Source organism: Hemicordylus capensis, chromosome 3, assembly GCF_027244095.1.
Source record: "Hemicordylus capensis ecotype Gifberg chromosome 3, rHemCap1.1.pri, whole genome shotgun sequence".
Lineage (NCBI taxonomy): Eukaryota > Metazoa > Chordata > Lepidosauria > Squamata > Cordylidae > Hemicordylus > Hemicordylus capensis.
The window spans coordinates 231,625,975-231,646,773 of NC_069659.1; the positions used below are offsets into that span (position 1 = coordinate 231,625,975).

At 41.6% G+C, this 20,799-nt stretch overlaps 2 protein-coding genes across 10 annotated transcripts in view; one reads left to right on the top strand and one right to left on the bottom strand.

The window, feature by feature from the left end:
• TSPAN15 (tetraspanin 15) overlaps window positions 1-14,450 on the top strand; it is a 30,859-nt gene extending 16,409 nt beyond the window's left edge. Inside the window, exons 5-8 of the mRNA XM_053307695.1 lie at window positions 5,864-5,980; window positions 9,745-9,792; window positions 11,065-11,181; window positions 12,353-14,450. Coding sequence (XP_053163670.1) covers window positions 5,864-5,980; window positions 9,745-9,792; window positions 11,065-11,181; window positions 12,353-12,505 — 435 coding nt within the window. The 3' untranslated portion in view covers window positions 12,506-14,450. The remainder of the gene's footprint in view (window positions 1-5,863; window positions 5,981-9,744; window positions 9,793-11,064; window positions 11,182-12,352) is intronic.
• A 1,474-nt stretch (window positions 14,451-15,924) lies between these two features.
• Window positions 15,925-20,799, bottom strand: part of LOC128350070 (broad substrate specificity ATP-binding cassette transporter ABCG2-like) — a 55,854-nt gene continuing 50,979 nt past the window's right edge. For all 9 annotated transcript variants that reach the window (XM_053307693.1, XM_053307689.1, XM_053307688.1 and 6 more), the window contains 3 exons: window positions 18,886-18,975; window positions 17,699-17,751; window positions 15,925-16,298 (listed from right to left, as the gene is read on the bottom strand). In XM_053307693.1, coding sequence (XP_053163668.1) covers window positions 16,260-16,298; window positions 17,699-17,751; window positions 18,886-18,975 — 182 coding nt within the window. In that variant the 3' untranslated portion in view covers window positions 15,925-16,259. The remainder of the gene's footprint in view (window positions 16,299-17,698; window positions 17,752-18,885; window positions 18,976-20,799) is intronic.

Here is a 20,799-nt window from a genome sequence, read left to right on the forward strand (position 1 = left end):
GTTTCATGGGCATCCAATGGAAGCTGGGCTGTATGTCAGATGCATACAAAACCTATACATACATATATGTGTATTTTGCATAGCCACATTCTTCTGTCAGTAGGGATATTGTTCAAACATGAAATCCTTACTGAAGTAAGTAAGCCATTAAGATTTAGAAATTGCTTAGAACCACAGCTGAGTATTACTTCATAGCTAGTTTAGTTGATTCATTGGTTGTTTTGCAATATTTATTAGGTTATTTTTGCCTTAAGCTTCAGAGATATTAGATAGAATGGAAAAGCTACATATTTTTAACCTAGAGAGAAACGGTATGTGCACAGATGTTAGATGAAAGCTCACAGCTTTGTAAAAATAACTTCTAACCTTTCTGTGAAGATTTATTTGGATCATGATACACTCAGAAGTTTCATTGAATGTGAATTGAAACTTCATTGAAGTGAATGGAAAGTAGATAAAAATACTACAGTTTATTTTGATAGGGCTTGCACCAGAAAACTTCCAAGTGAACTGTGCTCTTCACAAGATAAGCTTTTAAAAAGGCAACCTTCTTTTAAAAAGAAAAAGAATGAGAGGAAAGATTGTTTTAGATTTGTACCAGTTAATAGCTTTTCAAGCATCAGACTAAATGTCCCTTTAAGCACATGTTTTCCGTGTGTGTGTGAGTGAGTGAGTGAGTGAAGCTTTGTACTAATGGACAAATAGGTGAGAAGAGAATTGGGATTGTGAGATGGGGGTAGAGTTAAATCTTCCAAACATCCCCTCCCTGCCATGGTCCTGATCTGTGGGGGTGATCTAGATCCTCCTGCTATTTAAGCTGAAAACAAGTGCTGGTAAGAACTACTCTGCCTACTTTCCTTTCACTATAATCTTAATTGATAATTACTATCCTCACAAGTTAGCCCACTTTAGCCTTAAACGTTCACATGTCCACCATCTTGAATTGGGGTGGATGACATCATCACAAACTGCAAAATCGAGCCATCCCTATGTGTTCCTACAGCTGTACCAAACTTGGTCCAAATCAGTTAGGCGGTGCACAAGTTTGCCCAGTTGCACCTCAAACATTAATGCGTCTGCCATCTTAAATCAGGGTAGATGACATTATCACAAACTATGCCCTTGAGGTGTCCCTATGTGTTCCTACAACTGAACTCAATCTGGTTTGTATTGGTCCAGGCATTGCAAAGTTGATTTGAGGGACACACACAGAATGCCGGGTGATCTCATAAGCTTATTTTCCGTAAGGAAAGTAGGATAAAGAAAGTGCCAAGCACATGTTCAAAGTCTAGTTTGACCCAAGTATCTCATTTGTTGAATCTATACACAAAGATTTTACATTCTTTGTTTTTGGCTTATGCTTGTTTAGATTTAAGTCAAGTAGATGTTTGTTTAATTGGATTAATGATTGATTGATAGTGTTTGTTTTTTTTGGAAGAAGTCCTTTGATAATTAAATTACATTAGAGTGGTTCTGATAAAATCTGTGAGGCAGCTCTATAGCAAGTTGCCACTGCTGAGTAAATTGAAATGCAGAGGATAGACTAAATGCATATCTAATCCAAATGTAAATATCTAATCCAAATCCTAACATGTTTGTGGCTGACCTTCTGCAGGAATGTGGTCCTTGGCAGATCTGTAGCTTTTGGCTTTAACTGTTGTGCCTGAAGAAGATGCTACCTTCAAAATGCCTTGAGACTGTAATGAGATGTTACAGGAGAATTCATGAGATTTTAACAATGCAGCATATTTTCACAGTATTCTGGCTTTGGGATGATTGGTGCTGTCCTTTTCACGTCCACTTCAAACTAACTGACTCATTATTTCAATTTTTCCTTCTTTACAATTAGAATTGTATGCTTTTGCATATAATTCAATGTGATTAAAACAATGTCCCCCATGCATTGTTCTGGGGGCTGGTGTAAATCGGGATGGCTTTGACAGTCAGGTCAGGAAGCAGGATGAGCCCTTACTTTCCCTGCAAAGTCCTTTTGCAGGCTCTTCGTGCCTCTGTGTACAGAAGTGACTGCAAGCCGCTTAAATTCAGTCAAAATGTGCATGTTGAGATCTCAGAATTAAAAATAATGAACTTCAGTTTTACTTCTGCATTCTACTTTATGAATTCGTAGGCTATATGTGCTGCCAATCATAAATAACAACAAGTTCTAGTGAGAACTAATCAGCCTACTTTCCTTTCACTGTCTCTACAACTGGACTAAATTTGGTGAAATCGAGGTTCATAAGTTAGATCTCTTGCACCTCTAATGTTCATGCATCCATCATCTTGGATCAGGGTGGATGACATTATTACAAACTATACCATTGAGGTGTCCCTGTGTGTCACTCACTAAAACTGTATCAAATTTGGTTCAAATGGGTTAGACAGTCCTCAAGTTAGTGCACTTGCGCCTCAAAAGTTCACATGTCCACCATCTTGGATCAAGGTGGATGACATCATCACAAACTATACCTTTAGGACATCTCTATGTGTCCATACAGCTGTAGCAAATTTGGTTCAAATCAGTTAGACTGTCCACGTTAGGGTACTTGCACCTCAAAGGTTTATGTGTCCATCATCTTGACTTGGGTTGGATGACATAATCAAAATCTTTGCCATTGAGGTGTCGCTATGTGTCCTTACAGCTGTAGCAAATTTGGTTTAAATCAGTTAAGCGGTTCACAGCTTAGCCCACTTGTGCCTCCAAAGTGTATGCGTCCCCCATCTTGGATTGGGGTGGGTGGCATCATCACAAACTATGCTGTTGAGGTGTCCCTGTGTGTCACTCACTGCAGTGTTATGCAATTTGGTTTAAATCAGTTAGACAGTCCACAAATTATCCCGCTTGGGCCTCAGATGTTCCCGTGACTGCCATCTTGAATTGGAGTGGATGACATCATCACACAGCACTGCATTTGGGCATCCCTATGTGTCCCTACAGTTGTAGCAAATTTGGTTCATATTGGTTAAGTGGTTCACAAGTTAGCCCACTTGTGCCTCAAACGTTTATGCGTTCACCATCTTGGATTGGGGTGGATGATATAATCACAAACTATGCTGTTGAGGTGTCTCTATGTGTCCCCTACAACTGTACCCGATTTGGTTCATATTGGCCCAGGCCTTGCAAAGTTGATGGGGGGACCCACAGACACACACACACAGAATGCTGGGTGATCTCATAAGCCTACTGGAAAGTAGGCTAAAAAATGGTTACATAGTTCATCCCATTAGCTGTTAGATCACATATAGATTTATAGTAATGAAGAAATCTTTCCCTTCTCACTTTTCTGGTACAAGACCACACAAGATAAAACAAAGCAAAAATAAAATGGGGACAGCCATAATAAAAATCTGAGCAAAATAAATTACAATCTCAAAAGCAAATCACAGCTTTAAAAAATTACACTATTGCTTTAAAAACTTGTTGAAAGTAAAAAGTCTTCAACGGATGTCCCAAAATAACAAGAGAAAGGGCCAGGTGGATCTCCATGGGGATGACATTGATGCCATCACCCAAAAGATCCTGGCCCACATTTCCTGCAGCGTTAAGAGGGTGGAAGAAGTATCCTACCTGCACTGAAGCTTTGCTCTACAGCCCAGTGAAGGCAGAGGGGAAAGCTATTTTCACTTCCTTCCCTTCCCTCCAAAAGCTTATTGCTTGCAGAAATATGCCTCTGAGGGTCGTGCAGCCCTTTGGGATATATTCTTGGAACCTAAAAGGGCTTTTGGAGGGAGGGGAGAGAAGTGCAATTAGCTTCCCCCTCTGCTTGCTCTGGGCTGTGAAGCAAGGCTTCAGTGCAGGTAGGATCTAGCTGCTCTGTGGGGGCAGAGCCCTTCTTCTACCTTCTTAGTGTTGTGGAAGATGTAGTCCCCTGTCTTGTGTCCATCTGGTATCTGACAAAGGTGGGTCTGCGAACTGGGCCTCAAAACTGATCTCAAGTTAAACGAGCCAGGTAGGCTCATGTGGGAGCAGGTGGTTCCAGAAGCACCCTGGTCCTAAGCTATATAGGGCTCTGAAGGCTAATACCAGCACTTAAAATTAGGCTTTCAGATGAATGTGAATATGATGAATATTCATATACCACTTTTCAACAACAGTTCCCAAAGTGGTTGACACATAAATAAATAAAATGACATGGCACCCTGTCGCTCACAATCTTAAAAAGAAACATAAGATAGACCCCAGTGGAGAGACATTGTGCTGGGGATGGCAGCCGGTGAAGATGGCACAGGTTTAGAATGGTATGTTCCAATCTTTTGTCCCTAGACAGTAGCCATATTTTGGACCAATTAAAGTTTCCAGACCATCTTTAAAGGTAGCAGCTGTTGGAAATTCTCTGTGGTGAGAGAATCCCTTTCTCATTATAGCAGAGTGCACAGAGGCACAACACAGCGGATTTAGTTAGGCATGCGTGTGTGCTGAGAGTAAAGTAACTTGGAGCCAATTCATAGTTTCAAATCAATATAAAAGGCATTTATTAAGGAACTCAATTCTAGATAGGAAAGTGAGGAGTTAGGATCTCTAATCTATCTATCTAGCTGGATGCAGATGGATTCTGCATCCTCTCTGCACATATGGTGCAGGGAGAGAGGCTTGCCATGTTGCAAGGTAGAGGGGCAGGTAGGAAGAGAGAGAGGGAGGAAGTTGAATTCCCTAAGAGTAGCAATCTACATTTCAAAGGGATAGCATCAGAGCAGTGGAGAAGGGATGACCAATGTCTTGACTCTCTAGCCCTCTGACTTACTAGTCTGTCCTCCACTGTCTGAGGCAAAGAGACAGCGCAAGGTCCTTTAACTTCCAACAGCCCAGCCTAGAGGTGACTAGAGCACAGATAACGGAGGCCAGGTCATCTTTCACCAGGAAAGGCTGTTGCTGGAAAACCAGCGGAAGCTAGTTAAAGGCATTTCTTGGCCATCTGGAGATAGAAGGAAAGTACCAGATGAAGGAGAGTCTTCAAGCTGTGAACTGGCTCTTTCAGGGGGAGTGTGATTCCATCTATAACATGCACTTTCTTCTACTTATCGAGGCAGGTAGGCACTCCTTTACAAACGAGTGCCCACACTCTGTCACTCAGATGGAACACACACTTGCACCTCTACACCTGCACTTTCCCCCTTCCTTCAGCAGCAGCCTTTAGTTGAACATGCAGTGTTTAGTAATAAATAATAATAATAATAATAATTAATTAATAATTCAATTTCTATACCGTCCTTCCAAAAATGGCTCAGGGCGGTAGCAGCATGTAGCAGCATGTTTGAAATAAACAGCAAACCTTTCTTCTGTTGAACTTCTATTCCCTGTTCCCAATATGGGGTGTGTGCATGCTTTCTGTTGAATAATGATGTGATGGTTTCCTATTCCTTCTTTTTCACACTTACATTTGTGTATTAAGTGGCTTACATTTGTGTATTAATTTATGTATATATGTGTTTTTGGAAAATGAGAAAGTAGGTTGTGAAAACGGGATAGTGATGACTAGCTTCCTCCCCCCCCCTACCAATAATGAGGTTTTTAAAACAATAGCTGAAATACAGACTAATGCTGCACTTGATGCAGCCGTGTTTCTGTTGCATGAGATTGTGTGCACAATTTTCTGCAATTCCTCTTCACTTTGCAGCTACTGTGCCTCCCAGAAATGTGTATCTGAAGGTTTCCTCACCTGATCCTCGGGGAAATGCTTTTGGGATGCACAAGCAGCTGCAGAGGGAAGGGGCGGATTGCTGACAATCAGACACTCCTCCTTGTGTGATTGGAAAAAGCTGTTGTACTATAGCATGGCTTTAATCTGGATGTTGCCCAATAATTCTTATATTTTGCAGTAATAAGAATGTTCTTTTATGTAATAATAACTGTTTATTCTTAAAGTTTAAGTGTTGTGGAGGAGAAGATTTTAAAGACTGGTCAAAAAATCCATACCATGACTGTTCTGCCCCAGGACCACTAGCCTGTGGAGTTCCGTACACTTGTTGTGTCACAAATAAGGTAAAGATAATCTATTGATCTGGATTGATTTGGAATTCTGTTGTTGGTTTTTCCTCCCATTTCACAAAATGAATAGTTTTCCTGTGCAAGTATGCCGGTTTGGCAAGCTAAAGTGGTCTCCAGCAAGGGGGAGATCTGTGCTTGGAAGCAAAATTCAGTGTACAGATCACCCTACATAAGAACATCCCTGCTGGATCAGGCCCAAGGAAGCCCATCTAGTCTAGCATCCTGTTTCACACAGTGGCCCACCAGATGCCGCTGGAAGCCTACAGGCAGGAGTTGAGAGTATGCCCTGCCCTCTCTCCTGCTGTTGCTCCGCTGCAACTGGTACTCACATCACCTTGCTTGATGTGATCTGTGCATTCATAGACTGTGTGTAACAGACAGAAAACAATGGGCATCTAATGTGCACGCGTGCACTCACAAAAAAATCATTCAGAAAAAAGGTAGGGACAGTGGAGGCTATATACATTTTCTAGACATGTTTGTATTATAAACTAATGTTTCCTGAAGAGTATTTCCATTTCTTGCAGAAAAAACAACCACCTTTGTGGGTCCATAAAGACTAAAATTGTTTTTGTTTTCAATTGTTTTAATTGGTTTTATCCATCCTAATTGTTTGTAACTGTTTCTTTTGTTTCAAACCGCCATGAGATTTTATAGTTTGGTGGTATAAAAATGCAACAAACAAATAAATGAATTATTTTTGCATAAATTTTCATGGACAAGAGTTCTTTTCATCAGATGCATGATGTGTACTCTTGGGGTGTGTGTGTGTGTACATGTATATGTTTGGTGAGCCTGTGCAAATATTTTGCTTTGAAGTGTGGAAGCCAAATCAAATCACCTTGCCCCTGGTCCTGTACAAAAGCAGTTGCTTCCCCTGCTTACCTCTGTGCAGAGCCATACGCGCACAGTACTAGGGAGGGTCCTTAAAAGGAAGTGAAACTGCGGGAAACCCCTGTGACATGGAAGGCATTCAAACAATGCTGGGAAATATAGTCCCTTCCAGTGCTTTCTTCATAGAGCTCTACGTGGAAAGTGCTGAGGAGGACTATATTTCCCAGTATTCCTCTCACAGCTTCCATAATGTCACTGGGGCTTCCCATAGCTTCACCTCCTTTTAGGGCCCCCCTCAGTGTTGTGCACAGGCTCTGCACATATGTATACACCTACACTTGCCAACTGAGAATGATACTCATGCATCTGATGAAGTGAACTCTAGTCCATGAACATTTATGCTGCAATAAATGCATTGAAGTTTAAGGTGGCACTCTTTTGTAGTTTTTGTGTCCATTTTCTTCAAATATTTGAGCAGTGGATTTTTTTTCTACCGTGGATATTTTTTGAGGCAAATGAAGAGCTGAATTTCTTTTCTTCAAGGCCATTTGTGGAAGAAAACATTTATTATGCTTATCTTCTGGCAGATCAATCTCCATCTATTACATATAAGGTGGCAAAGTTTTGTTCTAATGCTATGTGGTTACATCAGTTTTTTTATTTCATGCGTATGTTTTTCCTGAATTTTTAGTTTATATTTATATTTTATTGTTAGCAATTGCTAGTTAAATCTTTGATTGGTACTGTATGTGATTGATGTTTTATTACTTTCTAGCAACATCTTGTAGGATTCCTTTTATTCTACCATTTCTAGCTGATTTGTAAGCTGACCATGGGTCGTAATTAAATATATATCTGCTGTAGGACATTTACATGACTAGTTGCCAATAATCAATGTAGCAAAGCTTTCAAAAGGCTTCCAAATTTATAATATTGCAATAAATTCATATCAGCTTGATGAAACAGTCCCGTAACATGTCATATTAATGAAAGAAGCACATTCCATTGAGAGTTTGTGAAAGACAGGACAATATATTCAGGATCTGGAAGTGATCCACTGTCATGAGAAATGGATTACTGTACCTGCGCAGGGACATCACGGATGGATTAACTAGCTTCTCACTGGTGCCCTCCCTGCCATACACGTGCCTCATGAGTTGCTTTTTCCGGCAGCCAGGTGCCATTTTGTCTCAGTTGCTTTTTGACTGCTGATGCATTCAGACCTCTGGTTTGGTGCTCCTCAGAATTAGAAAAGAAAGTGTTACTTCGGAAAGATTTTCTAGTGTTAATTCGGACTGTGACCTTGACTATTCTTCCTCTTTCAAAATATCGTCCTTCCCTCCTTTTTTCAAAATCCTGAGTCTTGCCTAGACAAGGCTTTGCACTCTTTCGATGTCCGCTGCTGTCTCCTCTACTACCTGGAATGTACAGCAGATATTAGACATACTAAGATGCTCTTCGTCTTATTTAAGGGCAAAAATAAGGGTCTCTCTGTCTCCAGGCAGAGGCTTTCCCATTGGTTGGTAGAGCTCATTTTCTTAACATACAAGTTACAGAATCAGCAACTTCCCAAACTCATCAAGCACACTCCACTAGAGCGTATGCAGCTTCTGTTGCACACTTATCTGGCCTCCGTGACATCTGTGCTGCGTCTGCCTGGTCTTCGCACCTGCCTTTCATCAAGCACTATGCTGGACTTACGTTTGACTGCAGAGGCCAGCTTCGAGAGAGTAGTACTCAAGTGGGTTCTACTATAGTGGGTGAAATGGCTGCACCCTCCTCCAGGAACAAAAGCTAGCTAGTCACCCATTTCTCATGAAGGCAACGGATCACTTCCAGGTAGACAAGTTGCTTACCTGTAACTTATGATCTGACGGTGATCCGTTGTCAGTCATGAGAACCAGCTGTAACTCCCTGCTGCAGCATTTTCATCACACGACTGACTTATCTACTTGATCAATGAATCCCTCATTGAGTGGGTACACTGTCATCAGACGGGTCTCCAAGAAACTGAGACAAAGTGGTGCCCATCTGCTGGAAAAAGCAACACATGGGGCACATGCACAGCAGGGAGGGGTGCCAGTGAGGAGCTAGTGAATCCATCCTTGAGGCCCTTGCACAGGTGCAGTAACCCATTTCTCATTACTGACAACGGATCACCTCCAGATCATAAGTTACAGGTAAGCAACCTATCTTAACCATACATATTTTATAATTTTTATCATTTGTTGTTGTTATCTGTGAGGAAAGTCTGCAGATCTATTACCATAAAACCAATGAAGTAAAAATGGTTTTGACTTTCTTTAACTTATAAAAGAACACCGAGTTATGCATATATCATAGAAGAGTACTTGAAATTGTTCAGTGCTGTCTTGTTACATTAATTTGTCTGGAAGATGCCACACCAGCAGTCTTCGAAATGAATCAAGAGGAATAAATCTTTCCCGTTTGATAAATGTTTCCAAAATCAGCTTGGCTTTTGCACTGGAAAAATGTAGATGTGAGCGGCAATTAATCACTAACTCTGTGGTCATGGAAAAGTACTGTTCATGTGTAAGGGCAGTGTCTTTATATTTGCAATACATAAAAACCAAATAGTAAGCCTTGTGCACAGACTCATTACACTACAGTTTTCTGTATTCCTAGTTTGGTAAACATAGTGGCTAACATCCTGACTACCCCGGGGCCTGTGTTAGGAGGCTCTGCTGACCCTCAATGCTGTGTTTCCAATCTGTGTGAGCAGCACTCAGAAGCATTAACCCTCTGATGCAGCAGTGTGCATGTAGGTGGACAGAGGGGGTTGTGTGAGGGCTCTTGGTGCTTCCCAGAGAGCCTCCTAAGGAGCACAGTTCGGGATGTCAGACCCTGTATAAATCTATTCAGGTACTCGTATTTTGAAACATATGTGTTTTTCCTCTCCCCAGACAGCGGTGATCAATACCATGTGTGGATATAAAACCATTAATGAAGAGGTAGGATGCATTTTTTAAAAAAAACAACACCACATTTCTTTAGCTTTGAGTTAAAAGATTGGTTTGAGGCTGTGTGGCTTTACATCTTGCAGCCTTGAGCCCTGGGCTGCATCTGTGCCAACACTCCATGTAGTGTTTCTGTCTAGGACAAAAGGGGCAAATGATCACTCCACAGCTTATGACATTCCTGTGCTGTTTTTTATTTTTATTTTTAATGGCTTTGCTGTTCACAAGTGCAAAGATCAGCAAGCGGGATGACTTGTAAGGCTGCACATGTTCTTCTCGCCACCCAGTCTGGTAGCCTGCGGCTTCAGACTCGTGGCTAGAGTGACTTGATGTGAATTGCTTGCGAGTAAACACCCCTAGTCTTCCTTTCAAGCAGCAGGCTTGTGGAACAGTGTTTCTTGCGATATCTGTTTATTATAATATCTCTTCAGTGAGTAACTGACATAACTGTGGACCAAAATAAATTTTAACATTGATTTATATTTGAAATTGTTTCAGTGTTTTAATTCTGTTTTAATGTGTGCTATTTTGTAAACCACCCTTCAAGGCAGGATAATATTTTGGGTCTCATTTGGTATTACTAGGAATGAATTGTATGTGATTGCTCTTTTTCCTTTTGTAGTTTAATGTTGGGGTTGGATCTAACGAAACAAAACAAACATGCAAACTGAACTAGAACATCTATTTGAAGTGTGTGTGTGTGTGTGTGTGTGTGTGTGTGTGTGTATTACACCCAACAAGTTTCCATGAATTCCTCAGGACAGTTAGCAATAGCTAGATTTAACATCCAATTAAATAAAACACAAAAACAAATAGTCAGCACAACAAGGTTTATTTTTTGATCTGCCAGACAGAAAAAACCTGAAAGCCTGCAGAATGGCATACACCCACAAGGCCTTGTCCCCTGAAGGTCCATTGGAACAAGGGTTTCACTCATCTTCTGAAAGTAAAAGCAAAGCTGGATTGTGTGTGTGGCAGTCCTTGGGGGTAGCTCTACAGAAATGACCTGTTAATCGTTGTCATTAAACTGAACTTTAACAAAGATGAACCTTGGAGCAAAGCTTTTTCAATGATCTCTTTGCATGGAAAAGCTTGTATAGGAGATGTTCTGTAGGAGTAATTTTGCAAGATCTGTTGTGATCTGGTGGTAAACTCTCTGTATAAAATTTAGTGGAGCTTTCACCATTTAACAGTGGACTTTTGTTGTCTCAGTGGACTGCAGTCAATCAGGCCCTTACATGAAACCTTTGTTTGTACTTTCTACAGCACCTGAGTGTTCGACACATTATATATATCAGAGGATGCACAAATGCAGTAATCATTTGGTTTCTGGACAATTATGCCATCATGGCTGGCATTTTACTTGGCATATTGCTGCCACAGGTAAGATTAACTGATGTTTGTCAAAGGGGTTATTTAGGGTGTTGCCTTGGTCATTGTCTTTTTTCTTTAAAGAACACTTGATTTGTGAGCAGAGAGGTGCAGCTCTGACTGGATGGCACCAGTCTAGTCCTTCCTGTCATCTTGTTTTCCTAACCTACCACAGAAGGGATTCAGGATGGCATACTTAAATATTTCACATGTTCACAAATGAATTTTGCAACACAGCCTGATCCTTTTAGAAATGGTCTGTTTCAATAATTCATTTGCAACTGCTTAGCAGCAAGACACATGGAACACATTTCTGGGCAAAGCTGGGACATTACGTAAACATGCAGAGAGATGTAACATTAAGAAGTGTAACATGTCTGAGGGGAAGATCTCTCACAGCTTTTAAAAACACTTTGAGTGAGACTATGGGCAACAGTTTTACAAAAGATAAACTTGCTTCACAAGCAAGGTTTGGCTATTGGCCATCTTTTGTATTAATGACTCCTGTGACTGCCTGGGGAATTTCCTGTGTTCCGTGTGCATTGTCTCAGTAGGAAGTATCTACCCTATTGTACACACTTCTGTGCATTTCCTCAGCATTTGGACTTTGGTCACCTAAGCTCATGCCTTGATCTCCCAGTCTGCTGTGTGGGATGTTACAGGCCTTTGGGAGTTGGAGGAGCAGAACTGCTACACTTACAGGGGTGGGTATCTTATTCAAGCATCCATCCACTTGATTTGATTGTTACCAATTTTACGCTTATAAAAATACATATTTTGTTTCTCTAAATATGACATTCCTCTTGCCTCAAAGTGGCATTTGTTAGAGGGCTACTTCTTATGTTACATTTGTACTTGGATGTGGATACCAACGTACAAAATATGTATTGCCTCTTATAAGGTGTGAACAATGTGCATGTACAAAATTCACCATATTCAGAAGCAGGACCCAGTTCCCCCACAGATGCCCTTTCTGAGAATGTTAAGAGGCAAATTCTACATGCTTGGGTCCTCCATGCTTGGCAAAAGGGATGAGTACTCAAATACAAAATATAAAATTGAAAATTGGCCCTCACTCCCAAATGAACAGTAGCCATAAAAATGCTGTAATGCCCCAAATGTTAGTGTAGAGTGATGTCCAGCAATTCTACTTACTTGTTGCGGCTGCCACTTTACTTTCCAGTTCCTTGGAGTGTTGTTATCGTTGCTTTACATCACCCGAGTAGAGGACATCATTAATGAGCACAAATTGAATGAAACACTACTTGGTGGAAGCCGGCAGAAGTCTGACATTGAATTTGAAGGAGCTGGATGCTGTATGTGTTATCCTGAGTAACACTAGGTTGTCCTCTGAGCAAGTCAGACAAATGATTAACATCCCCATGTGTGGTGCTTTGAAAGTCGTCGAGCATAATGTGATTTGTAAAGAATTATATTTGGAAATTAAACCTCCTGCTTCTTTCCAGCCCGGTGGACATGTTTCACTAGTACACAGTGGCTGCATTAGTGCAAGGATGTGCTAGTTCATTCCGCTCAGCTGGGAGCTTGCATTCCAGACTGGTGGTGTGCTGGCACAAGAGGGTATGCAACCTGAGGCGTGCCTCCTGCTGTGAAATGTCTTCCCCAGTCCATGCTGAGGGAATGATGCAAAGCACGATCCTTGTTGCGATGCAAGACGTTGCGGGACTTTGAGCATTTGTGCGGCGGCATGACCTTCTTGCAATGATGCAAGAACACACCTTTGTTGGTTGCACTAGTGAAACATTAGTCTGAATGTCAGCCAGCAATTCAGTGCTGAGCATTCTTTTAGGAGTATCTCTGGTTCTTATCCTGAAATATGTTAAATCTCTTGTGGCATCTAAAAATAAAGCCAGTTTTACTATAACGCTATACAGCTAAACCAGGAGAAAATCTGTGATGTAGCCTAATACAATTATTATTGTAGACAAATTAACTTTGTGTACAAAGGCCGTATAGCTTACCTATGTAATGGTGCCACTAACCATTCTTTCTAGCTATTTTTCTAGCTAATATTCTTTCCAGCTAATTTTTGTAGCAAGTTACCATGCAGGAAGTGCAAACACAAGGCCACTTTTTCACATTTGAAATGACCTTGTGATGACTTTGCCATCTCAAAATGGTTGTTTGGTTGACTTGACCTTAACAGTTCCCTGATTTTGACAAAGGAGGATGCCTTTTGCTGGCTAACATTGTCACTAATGCTGTGCACACGCAGCAACCCCCGCCCCAGTGCACCACGAGTGGTCCTGTTTCTGAAGTGCAAATGCTTGTGTGGGTGGAGGAGGGTGATTTTTGCTGATCCTCCTTCCACCTGGAAGTGCTCCTGTGCAACCTGCAGTTAGGTCCCTGAGGGTTGTGTGATTCTCAGAGACATGCTTTTGGGAGAGGGAGGATTGGTGAAAACCACCTCCTCACCCATGCAAGCATCCTTGGTTTGGAAGCGGGCTGCTAGCAGTGCGCATCTTCCCCCACCACTGCATGTATACATCGTTATTCAAGATGTCAGCTGCTGTGTTTTATTGACTGGAGAGTTCTGGCCTTTTGGGGGGGGGCAGGGGTTAACTTTAGTTTTATGCAGGTCTTGCCTGTTTGTTTAATTATTTCCAAGGCTTTGGCCTTGCCACTAGGCAGATTTCTTCATAGAAATTGTAGTTTATACTAAAATTATTTTGGGAAAGTGTTCAAATGTAAATATTGTTGAATTCTAGTATGAAAGTAATACTCTATGTTTTTCAAATTGTGTCTTCATATTGATTCTGAACTGATGAAGTGTCTTTTTTATATTTTAAAGATGTTATTTTCAATACTGGGCAATCATATTTGTATGCTACTTCTTACGCAAAACACGGTGGTGGCCTTAATACACTGTGGAGGCCTTGACTGTGTGTGCCTTTTTTTGCCTTTCTGATACAAGCCCCTATTTGATGCAAGTTAAGTAATGACTGATTTGAGGCCAACGTTGTTTAAGAATGCAGTTTATTATTGTATAGATATTTGTATTATACTTTTATTTGATATTCCTGATTCATTATTCATTATGTACTGGAGAGCATTTTTCCTTTTGCCCACTGATTTGGAATTCTGATGTGTGCACATATGCCAATGAAAAACTGAATTGTTTACACAAAAAATAAATTTTATGATTTTTGTTAAAAAAAATATTTTTTTTACTGCATCTTTTTACTATGAACTGCTAAAAAATTGTTTGGACATGAATTTTAAGATTGAATGTGCCAAAAATAAAAACAGTTCTCCTCCTCGCCACTTTCTCTGATTTTTCATCACCGATTACTGTTATATGCTCAGCATGAGGCTGCACTTGAAGATAATCCAGAAGCATCAATTGGTTCAGAATATGACTATCAGAGTTTTGATTGGAGCCATTCTTTCACATATTACCCTGATCATCTTCCAGCTTCACTGGTTACCAACTTGCATCCAGGCACCATTCACAAGAGTGGTGGTTTTTATTTTTTGAAGATGTCCTGGGATCTCGATATCTCAAGAATCACCTCCCTCAGTATTAACTCAATTCCATGGCAGGGACCCACCTTCAGGCCCCACTGCTGTCAGATGTACAGTCAGTGGGTATAAAGGGGAGTGCCTTTTTATTTGTGACACCCAACATCTAGAATAGCTTTCCAAGAGAAAAATGCGTAACTTACTCACAGCCTGCTTTTACATTGACAATGAAGACAATTTTGTGATAAGTGCATCTTTGTGATAACTACGCGTCATTGTGATAAGATGTGCAGGTCCATCGGGTACTTTTGGTGATGTAGAGTCTGTCAAGGGATGGGGTGTCAGGGAGGTATGCTGCCACCCCTTTGCTAATGGAGCGCCGGTGGAGGGAGGGGTAAGTGCACCCGCCCCCCCCTTAAAGTCAACCCCTCTGCCTTTGAACCAGTGGAACCACCAGTCGTTTGAACCGGTTCGGAGGCCCATAAAGGGCCTCTGAACTGGTTCCGTGCACATCCCTAGTTAGAGGTGTGCACAAATCAATTTTTGCTATTCAATTCAAGCTCTGATACAATCACAAATACCTTGAACTGATTCATCGAGAACAGCCAGCTTGGCTGGCTGCCTCAACAAATCAACTTCAAATCACTTGAGTTGACTCGAGTGATTCAACTGCCATTTTTCTGGGGAGATCTGGTCTACCCATTGGAATCAATGGGTAGACCAGGCTTCTGCTCTGGACTTAGCACATCTATCCAGGTAGACCAGTCCTCTGAAGCAGGCTAATGCACTAAGGAGGGTTTGTCTACCTGCCAATCCCAATTGTTAGACCAGCTTTCCCTGGGTGGGGCGGGGAGGTGCCATTTTGAGGCCCATTTCCCCAGGAAAACGGGCCTCAAAATGGCATTCGAATCACCCAAATTGATTTCTCCTCAACCCCAAATTGGGCCCTCTGTTTTGAGGGCAATTTGATTCAGGGTTGAATTTGCAAATCACTCCTGATTCAACCCGAATCAATTTGAGGGTAACTTGAATCGCACACCCCTACTGATAGTACAAAAGACGTGAGGCTAAAAAGGATTGTAAGCTGTTCCTGGGAAGAGCAGTGAATGATTAATCATCAGGTTATGTATATGAATAGTTACAGACTGGTTTTGTAAACAAACTGCCATGAATTCTCAGGTCTCCACTTGCTAAATGATTTTACCTGAAGGTCTAAACTGCATGTTTTTAATCATATACGAGAAGAATTAACTGATAGCACCAAGACATTGATTGTAAAAGAAGCAAGACATCTCTTGTATTTTATTACTGTTTAAAAAATCCAAACCCTTGTGTAAATATTGGATGCAGTCCTGGTCTTTCGCTTTTCACATTAGTAGGAGGAGGGTTGAACCTTTTGTTTCCCTACCCATTTGTTTTTCCGTGTTAGTAACATGTTAATTTGACAGGTCATCACCAATTGGAGAAGAAAGTAAATGGAAGGACTCCAACTTCTGCTCTATTTCCAACGGTTTACTCTTAGGAGTTGGATGTAGGCTAAAAAGAGGAATATACATGTCAAACAGAGGAGGGCCAGCTCATTCTCCCAGAAGCCCCAGGTACTATAGTCAATCTCTTGCTGCTCCATGTATAGCTCTCCATGGATACTGCAAGAAAGGAAGCACAATAGAGCATTTTACCAAAAAAACCAGCTTGTATTTTACGTATTTTAGGATGAAGAAAGTTATATAACAGAGCACTGCTTCAGCATTTTAGATATGTAATTCCTGCTCATCTCTTCTATGGCTGAGTACCTGACTAGGCAAACCCTGCCCCAGTATTCTCAATATAATATTTTACTTGTATGTACTGAGGATAAAATATCTAAAATAATAGGAAAGTAGGTGGTGTCCAAAAGGGGAGAGAAAGGGGCTATGGGAAAGAGAGCTGGAAAGTGGTCAGTTTTCTTCTGTTTTCCAAACAAGGAGGGCCCATCTTTTCTTCCTGGGATTGATCCTATATCAGTAGTTCCCTCATCTCCAACAACAGTATTCCCTTTAACCAAGTCTGTGTTAAAGGGGGAATTAGTTGTTCTCTAGTTGCACCAGTGGCATTTTGACTACCACTAATTCTGTTTGAGGTCAGGCAGTTTATACTTCCCCAGCATAATTATTCCTTCTGAAGCAGGCAACCCACTGCATAGAAATTACATTCTTCTTCTCTAATAGCAAACTTGGGCCTTCCTGAACCTATCTGATTGGAAGAAAAATGGGGCCACCCAAAAATAAGGTAGTGGGTCTGCATACTGAGAGGACCTCCCTAGGAATGTAGAAGTAAATATGTCTAACTTTTAAAAATGTTTTAAAAATCAAACCAACAATTCTATAAACTGCCAGGACCTATGAATGTTCATAGCACAGTGATAAGAAAGTACTAGAAGTGTGCACACACGTTTCCTCATAAGCCAACCTGGTAAGCAGAAACATACATCTGGGGACCACATATACAACCTCAACAGACTATGATACAAGAATCGGTGGCTGACATCCAGTGCAGTTTTATGTGTCCATAATGCTGAATTGCAGGACTGCAGTGCCTTACCCAAGGCAGCATCTGGCTGCACAAAACAGTGAAATCGAGGCAACTCTTTAGGTATCACTGTTTTTATTGAGAAGACTGAATTCTTCCCACTCAAACACAGACAGATGTCTGATATCAATTTTGGCACACTGCTTCTACTGTGCAAGGGAATGGTAGTGGCAGCGCAGTGTGTAAGCCACACAATGGGGCTCTGCTGCAGGGTAAACATGTGTGGTTGCTAAGCTCTTTGGATGCAGTTGTGCAACGCGAAGCCTACTGGAAATAATGGGCACTGTGTTGTACAACGGCAGTCATGGAGCTTTACGATGGAGTGCTGCTGCTGTCCTGCAGTGCAGCCCTATCAGTGGTGCTCACACATGCGCAGGGGCTCCAGCCACTTGCGTTCCCTTGTCTGATATGTCAGCCACGATTTCTTGTTCTCAGCCATGTGGTCTTTGTGTGAGGTTATTAGTGGAAATTTCTTTACCTGGTAGAATTCAAGGAGAAGACTCTGCCTGTAAGTTCGTTGATGGTTAGAGCCTGAAATGAAAACATGTTATTTCCAAACTCAAATTATGTGAAAATCTATTGCCACAAAGACAGAGGAAATATTTGATTTCTGACGGTCTCAAAGTTTCCTAGATCGTGACATGCTTTTCCGCACAAGGAACAGGCCCCTCCCATTGGGTTTTACCCTTCCTTTTTGCAACCCAAAAAGGGAATGATAGATGGAGGGTGGAAGTTGGAACTATGTTATTTCAGCAAACATGGATTTCTAAACCCGTGTTTTCAGAGGGAATATGAATGCAGGAAGGATTTGTGTGCTTAGCCCTTAGAGAGAGCCTATCAAAGTCAGGAAACACCGAGAATCAAGAATCGGAGCTCTGCTGTTCCTACCATATTAAAGCTCATCTGGAAAGAAGAGTGTTTAAAACTCTGGGCAGGAACATTTTGAATAACCTGTGTCCACCTAGAGCCATTTATACTTGGGATCCAAACAAAAAGCACTAACTCACTAATTGCTTAACCAGTTGATGATGATCAGCCTAGTATAGTAATTGTTCTTGCTGGATGGTTTTGCAGCGGGCAATAGTGCACTGTGCTGTCCATACTTAATGACTAGTGAATTGTAGCCCTAACAAGGTGAGGTGGGAGGAGAGAATGTCACTTCAATTAAAAAATAAGGACTACCGATTTCCTGATGTTACTGGCTTACATACTGTGTAGCATCCCACAGGCGTTTTGGGCACTGCAGATTACACAATGTCCACACTTGCACAAATCCTTGGAATTGCATGAATACAGTTGCGTGATGAGTGACCATTATTTGGAGTTTGAACAGTTTCCTGCATCTGTGGAAGAGCTGTGTTATGGGCATGCAGCAGTTTCTGCGGTGCTCACAGCACACACACACAGGACAAATGTGCAGTATGTAAGCCACTGAGCATAAAATCCTTCATGTCTTTGGCCCATGAGGTGGTGACTTTTTTTAAAGCAATGCAGAACAGTATAGGACCCTTTGCTTCTATGGCTCTTAGGTGAACAAGAGCTCATGAATGCTAAAGCAGGGAATTCTATGTGGTAAAAAGGGGTTTTATGTCCACAGGTAAAGTTTCATTTTCTTTGAGCTTTTTGAAAGCTCTCTCTCTCTGCCCCTAAAGAACCATGACTCACGTTCATGCCATATCGATAGATACTGATCCATTTGATCCAGGAGAGCCATGTCAACATAGAATTCAAGTTTACAAGAAACCCACCAAAGACCTGCAGGAGATAGTAAGGCAAAACCAAAAAAAGAGTTAAAAGTCACACAAAAGACTTTAGTCCTACAGAGGCTCATAGCACCACCCTTTGAGGTTAATTCTTTTCCTGAGCAGCACAACTGAAATGTCTGGCCACTTTCAGTCCCCCAAACTGTAAGGAGAGAATGTAGTAGGTATGCATCTTTAAAAAGAGTTGGGAGAAAAAAAAACAAATTTCATTGGTATCAGTTCAAAGTATTTATGACACTGTTGTCAGAACACTGGCTGCTTTAGTGAGTTAGCCTTTTCTAAAGGCTTTCCTTAATGCATTTGTGTATTTCTACTTACACTGCACTTCCATTGCTGCATCTAAGATCATTTGAATATTCAGCTCTCTCTTAATATGAGCGGCCTTGTACTTTTTTTGATGGAAAAAGATGAGGAAGAAAGAGGTCTTGCACGGTGTTTGCAGCCAAACTTCATGGTATGTACAAACATATGTATAATGGCATGGCTCTTTTGGTTTCTCATGAAAAACAGCTTCGAGGGAGCAGAGGAATCTGAAGTGTATTTCTTTATTACAGAATTGTTACTCTGTCCTTCAAGCAAAGCTTCTCAGAGCAGCTAGCCATTATCATAAAAACACCAAAGGAGCCAGCATAGTGTAGTGGTTAGAGTGTTGAACAAGGACCAGGGAGAGCTGAGTTCAAATCCCCAGGAGCCAGTCACTTATCTATCATCCTAATTACCTCACAGTGTTGTTGTGGGGATGAGCATAACCATGTACACTGCTCTGGGCTCCTTGGGGGGAAAGTGGTATATACATGTATTTAAAAAATAAATATCAAACTAAAACCATATCAAATGTTTTTAAAAATACAATACAAACAGGTCTTATTAAAAGCAGGTTCAGTAACCTTGAGGAGGAGCCAATGAAACGCAGTACATTAGAAGCCTGGGCAAATGGGATTTTACCAAGCAGCAAAATGATGACAGGCTGCATGCCAGGCATACCGCTTTGGGGAAGGCATCCCGTGACAAAAACGGCCTTTTCACAGGCCTCCATCTGTTGCACTTCAGATGGGATAAGTACCTGGAGCAGAACCTCAGAGGCCAGGCTTGACACCTGGGCATGTTGGTATGAAAGGTGGCAGTCCTTGAGGCACCCTGGTCCTAAGTCACATAGGGTGGTAAGGGTCAAGACCAGAACCTTGAACTGGACCCAGAAGTGGACTGGGAGCCCTGCTCCACATGTCTGGCCCCAGTAAGTATCTCAACCACCACCTAACTGCAGGCTCCAAACTATCTTCAAGGTCAGTCCCATGCATTATGCATTGCAGTAATTCAACTGGGATGTTAACAGAGCATGGATAACTGTAGTGAGGCTATTTTTCTCCAGGAAAGGTTGCAGTTGGCATACAACCTGAAGTTGGTAAAAGGCATTTTGTGCCACTGAGGCCACTTGAGCCTCTGATGAAATGGCTGGATCTAAAAGCACCCTGCACCCATTACTGTGGAGTGGATCTTTCAGGAGCAGTATAACTAAATCCAAAACAGGACAAACAGCTACACTTGGCACAGATGAGCCACCCAGTAACACCTCTGGCTTGTCAAGATTCATCTTTAAGTTTGTTGGCCCTCACATGAATAGACCGTGGGAGGGTGAAGAAGGGGTGCTTAACGCTTTCTTCACCTGATGCTTCTCTGGTTCACATCAGATCACCCCTTCCTAAAGCTTGCTTTTTCTGAGCAAGAAACCAGGGAGGTGGGGGAGGGAAGGGCCACTGAGGGTTTGTTCCATCATTTATGCATAACATCTGTTTTGGCCTTTAGTTGCAAAAGTGGG